The following is a 6,392-nucleotide window of genomic DNA, read 5'->3' on the forward strand; positions in this document are numbered from 1 at the left end:
CGGTAACAATGACAGATTGACAGCACATCACATAAACAATCAATTTCTTCACATCCGCCGCCGTCATACATGCGAGAGCCTCTGCCTTATCATTGCCGCGTCCGGCCTGCTGTTGGGGTCTTCCTGGATGCAGTCCAGCGCTATCTCGATGCAGTTGCGGGCTTGTGTGATAGAGTCGCCCGGCAGGCCATCAACATCCATGAGAGCTCGGACGTCTCCTCTCCACTCCTCATGAACCTGCTTGCAGACAGAAAGAATGTGTCTCATGACATGACGAGTTGACGACAACTGGAGGTGTAGGAGATCGTTGAGTAAGGGTACCTACCCAGGTGATGAAGTCGCCCGAAGAATCGCCCACCTTGGCGCATCGCCCAGTGACTATCTCCAGAATAAGAATGCCAAAGCTGTATATATCGGCCTTGGGTGAAATTCTGCCCTTGCAGACGTATTCCGGTGCCATGTACGCCCTGCATTCATCGTCCACCAGATCACTTATGTTAAATAGGCTGTGTTCAGCAAGATTGACATTTTATCATTCGAGCTATGACATTCTTACATAATTACTTCAGCAAAAATCTAACGGAATAGTACCATCCAATGACGGTTTATTGTCACATGCAGCTCCAGGTGGTTATTAACTTATTATCCCTCTCACAGTACGTGACTATTTTCAAAATAAATAAATATATGTAACAATATATTTATGTTAACACTTGACAAGATACTTGGACTTACAATAGACCAACGACCTGCTCCGTGTACGAGTGTGTTAGATCCGCTTTGAAGAACTTTGAGAGGCCAAAGTCGGCGATCTTCACACAGGTGATGTCTCCCCCATCGCCGCGGCTGACCAGTACGTTGCTCGCTTTCAAATCCAGGTGAACGATGTTCTGCTCATGGTCTAGTTCGTGGTGTAGGTAGTGCAGGCCTGAACATATTCCTTGCACAATCTTGTAGCGTCCGCTCCAATCTAGCACGTACCCACTTCCCTCTGCATGACAAACATGGACGTCTCATCTGTAAAGAGGTTGTCTAACTGAACAATGTTAAGAAGATGTTGGCACGTGGTATCATCCATACTATAGATAAGCTTATCGATGCTTCCGCCACTGAGATACTCGAAGCAGAGCAACCTGTCGTCGCCTGTGTCACAGTACCCCAGCAGCTTCACAAGATTCTTATGCTTGAACGCCATGAGCATGTGGGCTTCGCTAGTGAAGGCCGCCCCTACGACACCATCCTTGCTATGAAGCTTCTTTACGGCGACCTCCTTCCCTCCCATTGTACCCTGGTGCGTGGACAGAACAGAGAAGGGCCTTGGTCATGATGAACGAGTGATGACTAATAGTACTACATACGAGCGGGAAGTGCTTCTTGTGTTGTTCATAGGCGCATGCATATACATTATTATTGAGTAAAATGCATCATTAGTTCATTAACTCAAAATGATTACACGCTTTAGGCCAACAACTTGGGATTTGATCAATTTAGGCCATATAATCCGATCACTAGCGAGGAAAATAAATAAAAGAAAGGGTGCGCATTAACCGTGACTCGCGGCAAAACAAGGGTTTGCTAACCACTAGGCTGTCAACTAGTTTGTGTTGAGTGTCAATATACATGCATTGCATAGTCTGCGTGGATTGCTACTTATATTGGCTCCATCGGCATAACAACGCACTAGGCCCTTTCACGTGAAAAAAAAAAACAGATGCAACTGCCTATTTATTGAGATGAGTGTTCAGCTAATCCAGCTTTAACAGTTTGTAGTACTTGTACATAATGTGAGCTGCATATTATAAACGAATCAATTACTACCTCCGTCCTGGTTTATTAGTCCTCATAGTATTTTGTATCAAACTTTGACCATAGATTTAACTAAAATAATAATAATGCATGTCACCAAAAAATATACATTGTATTCGTATTTGAACATAGTTTTCAATGATATTACTTTTTATTACGTGCATTAGCATTTTATTAGTTAAATCTAAGGTCAAAATTTAGCACAAAATTCAAAGGGGGCCAGTAAATCAGGACGGAGGTAGTAATAGTCTAGTGGCTAGCAATCCCTTGTTGTACCCTCAGCTCTTGTCTTCAAATCCCAACCAGTTCGTGCCTTTAAAATAAATAAATCAGTTCCACTATTGTGAAAAGAACCCTCTAAATATTAGTCAATTAGAGAGCGATCAAAGGTACGCTGATGAGGCAGTCACATGGCCGGTCTTTCTAATCCAAAATTGATTTTGGCCTTATTTGATCAAATAAACGAGTTTATGGTCTAGATTAATCAAGTCCCGAGTTATTGATCTAAAGCATGCAATCAATTTGAGTTAACGGACTCATGACACATTTCACTCTCTACTCATGTCAAGAAAGGAATCTAATCTACTAGAGTACTAGTAGTATTGGAACTATAGTCAATAGTTGACATCGGCCGTACGTGCTAGTGCTGGACGTTTGCATCAGCCACTGCTTCGTCTCTTTTCCGACAACACCAGCGCTATTCAACACCAGCGCATTTCAGAGTCCCCGTGCGAACTCTTGGACTCCATCGTCAGCCTTGGCACTCGCCTCACCACGGCCCTGATGGCTACCCACGTAGCTGGTCGTCGCTGCATGCTACGGTGTTTGATGTGGTGTTTCTGGTCACTGCCGCACTCCGGGGACCTGTCGTTGGGGTAGTTATAGCATGGAAGAAGACAGGGAGAAGAACGAGAGGAGGTGGCGGCAGTGTGCTTTCTGGTGGAGAAAACCGAAGCAATTAGACTTTTCACCGCATAAATGACCCGCTGAGTATCTCTATCCCTAATGTGTTGGGTTTGCTACGTTTTCTGTTTGTTTCCAGGTATTTTTCATGTTATGTGTTTGCAGATATATATTCAAATGATAAGTGTGACACGTGCGGCACGAAGTAACACTGCCATGACGTTTTTACACCTAAAATTGCCATCCAAAGAAATGAAACCCCAAAAAAACTGAAACTCGCCATCCAAGCAGAAAGTTGCCATACTTCACAACTAAAGTTTTCATCTCCGGATAAGTAAAGTTGCCATCATAAAACATCAGGGCGGAATTGTTTTGTGCCACACGCGTGACACTTCTTAGGGTCCTATATAATTAATAAAGTGGATGCACGCGTCGTCCAGATGCAAAGGCCGAGGGTCTTCCTCCTTTTCTAAAAAGAAAGAATGGTCCCCTGTTTGGGTTGGGCACTAGGTGCCCGCACTCCTGGCCACAGCCCAGAGTCGGCCCTGGCGTTGCCGCCCTCACCAGTTGCGGCACCGAGGGGAGACTTCGGTGCTGTTTGGTTTATGATTAAGGCTGCCTATGATTATTAAGTTATGCAAGTTTGATCAACTTAGGAGGTTGTTTGGTACAAACCTTTAGGCAACATGTTTTTTGCCATACTAGAACCCCACATGACATACTCAAAAAGTAAGGCAAAATTTTCTTAATCTTGCCAATTTGTAGCTTTCATTTTGTTGAGCTAACCTTAGACAAGCTTGGCAAAAAAAAAAAAAATAAGTAGCAAAGTATAGCAGTGAAAGGCCTAGAACCAAACAGCCCCAAATTTATCTCCCTCCCTGTCCTTGTGCGGTCACCAGAATCGAAAGTTTGAGGGTGTGACACCGCCGCCGCCGCGGCGTAGTTTTCTTGAAACGGAGAAGACAAGAAAGTGGGCAATTGGGAACTCCCGAACAGAAGTCACGGTCATTGGGAATGGCACAAAGCCACGAACAGGGGCCACGTACATGGATGGGCGAGTCAATGACTCTCTTTATGCAACGCGGAAGAAGACATGGTCGTCCATGAAACATTGTGAAATTTCGTTGAAATTGTCGAACGTTTTCCTCTGAATAATGATGTTTTTTTCCTATAAACTTGATAGAACTTCAAACAGTCTGACTAAAGACAAAGCTAATATAGGATGTAAAAGGAAACGGAGAGGGTACCTTGTACACGGTACCGAATGCACCGCTGCCTAGAGGGTCAGTGAAGTTGTTAGTCGCGTCCCTGAGCTGGCTGGCTGAAAACTGCATTGGCGCGGAGCTGCCAAGTTGTATGCTTTGCCTGGAAGGCACACGGGACAACCTCCCACGGAAGAGGTACCTGAGAAGAAGCATAATCCCGGTCACCAAGACGATGCTGCCGCTGCAAATACCTATGATAACTCCTATCATCGTTGCCTCCCTGCAAATGCAAAAATGAGTTGTAGATTTTTTACGGTACATTTTACCACCTATAGGACAGAGTAGTATCAAACAAGATCAACAGCTAAATGAGTTGTAGATTTTTTTAGGGTACATCTTACCACCTCTAGAACAAAGTAGTATCAAACAAGATGAACAGCTGATTAGATGGTTATTTTAGTATTTTTTTACAGACATTTTAATATGGGTAATTTGGTCTGCAGGTATTTCCCAGGTTCTGCTTCTGCATAATCCTTTTTATTAGATGGATCCCAGCGCATGCCTCCACGCTCCCCCACCAACCGTTTCTTCAGTCATTTCACACGCTTTCACATGCCAGAGCGCTCATGTCTAATGAGGAATCCCCGCATAGAGCTTGTACAAGTATGTATCATTCGGTTTGCAGAATAAGTTATTTTAAATCTGAGATTTTTCTTACATCATTATATTTAGAATTTACGTTTGATATACATATATTTATGTCCATATTGAACCACTACACAAAAAATCACTATAAGAAAAGTAAGATATGAGGAATAATATCATAAAATTTACAATTATATGTATATTTTAATACAATTTTAACTATTTTTTAAGATGTACCGAAAACCCTGGGGTGGACCTTATCCTCATGTGAGACAGGGCAACAGAGACACGAATCGTAGTGTAGCATTGCCGTATATATCTAGGCTGTTGGATCTGAAAAATAATTTGGTGTATCGTGAAAAAAGTTATGGAGCTTGAGGAGCAGAAATGTTGTGTTGTGGATCTCACCTTTGTGTTTGTGGGGTGGTGGCGCCGGCGCCAGCGCTGGTGCCATGGCGGGTGCTGTTGCCCAAGCGTCGTTGGGCGACGGCGGCGTCGCCATGTATTCGGAGATGTAATCATCGAACTTCTCCGTCCCATATCTGATGTAGCACCAGTAAGTTTTGACCGCGCCTATAGTCATGGTGCTGCGATGACCCGCAACATATTGTGTCAACTCGTTGAGGCAGCAGCTGCAGTTTTCTCTGGACAGGAACCTCTGGCACTGGACAAGGCCGTAGATGCTTTGGAAGGCGCTGCCGTAGTAGCTGGTGCTGCTGGCCGCGGCGTACTGCTTGGACGCAATCGCCCGGCTAGATAGATCTTGCAGAAGCAATCTCCGCTTCCTCCGGAAGCTCACCACATCTTGGCTGCCGGTGAGGTCAAGCCCCAAATCGCTTTTGACCGCCACGGATAAGTAGCCGAAGCCCACCACCGGGGAGAGCTGGTAGTACCATACCATGCAGGTGTCGTAGAAGGCGGACGCGTTCCTGGCGTTGGGGCAGTCCTTCCCTTGGAGGAACCGGCCGGCGGCGTACCTGAGGCACTGCGCGCAGTCTTCCCGGCCGTGGTCCGCGTAGCACATGGCCATGCAACCCACCCCATCATCAGGGTCGCTGGCCACGTTGCCAACGTCAGCCCAGCCGGAAATGGCGCCGTCCTGGATGACGGACTCGGTAAGGTTGGGAAGAAGCCAGCGAACGTGGTCGTCGTAGGGGCTGCCTATCTCGTACTTTTGCGAGCCACACAGCAGGGACTGCTGCCCCGGCGAGGTTGTGCTGCCCCCCTGCCCCCGGCGGAGGACACAAAAGATGAGGAGGAAGGCGATCAGGCGCCTCGGCATGAAACCGGGCGCCATGGCCAAGAACTCGAGGTGTATCATGTCATGTACTCCTATGAGCTAGCCTAACAGCACGATGGCAATATGAAGGTCCAGCCAGCCAGATGCGTACAGCGCAGAGGAGGAGCCATGCCGCAGACAGCTAAAGATACAGTAAATGCGTGGAAGACGCGTTCCACCGCCAACTCACTGTAAGGAGTATATGAACAGTGCCCAGGGCAAACTAGGTTGCCTTGTGTCGTATACTAATTCAAGTGATGATGGCAGTAATCGCATTGCCTCGTAGTACTCTTTTGTTTTCCTTTTTTAGAGTGATACTAGTAGTACTCTTGAGGGCCAAGTCTCCATCAATCAGGATTCTGAATTGCACTGCACTGCACTGAGTCTCTCTCTCTTGACACCTACACCTGGTAGTCTACTAGTAGTACACGATTTAACTTGGTCAGCTTTATAGGGCACTCTACACCGAGATAAGGACATCCGCTATCGGACACTACAGGAGGCGGCCCGTGACTCTGTGTTTCATCTGCGTCGTGGCGTCTACTAGTACAACC

The 6,392-nt window shown here is 46.2% G+C and overlaps 1 protein-coding gene across 1 annotated transcript; it reads right to left on the minus strand.

The window, feature by feature from the left end:
* On the minus strand, positions 1-5,865 carry LOC125547494 (cysteine-rich receptor-like protein kinase 25). Its single transcript, XM_048711351.1, has 6 exons — positions 4,975-5,865; positions 3,957-4,196; positions 1,081-1,288; positions 736-991; positions 326-467; positions 1-237 (listed from the first exon to the last, which is right to left on the minus strand). Exons 1-6 carry the CDS (start codon positions 5,854-5,856, stop codon positions 64-66), a joined length of 1,902 nt encoding a protein of 633 aa, XP_048567308.1. The 5' UTR covers positions 5,857-5,865; the 3' UTR covers positions 1-63.
* Positions 5,866-6,392: the final 527 nt, after the last annotated feature.

Source organism: Triticum urartu, chromosome 3 (genome assembly GCF_003073215.2).
Source record: "Triticum urartu cultivar G1812 chromosome 3, Tu2.1, whole genome shotgun sequence".
NCBI lineage: Eukaryota > Viridiplantae > Streptophyta > Magnoliopsida > Poales > Poaceae > Triticum > Triticum urartu.

Excerpts from the sequence above, each read along its gene's own strand:
- LOC125547494 (XM_048711351.1), bottom strand. The coding sequence starts at position 5,856 with ATGGCGCCCGGTTTCATGCCGAGGCGCCTGATCGCCTTCCTCCTCATC. Across the intron at positions 992-1,080 it reads CATCGATAAGCTTATCTATA|AGGGAAGTGGGTACGTGCTA; the intron begins GTATGGATGATA and ends TTTGTCATGCAG. Across the intron at positions 468-735 it reads GAGCAGGTCGTTGGTCTATT|GGCGTACATGGCACCGGAAT; the intron begins GTAAGTCCAAGT and ends CGATGAATGCAG.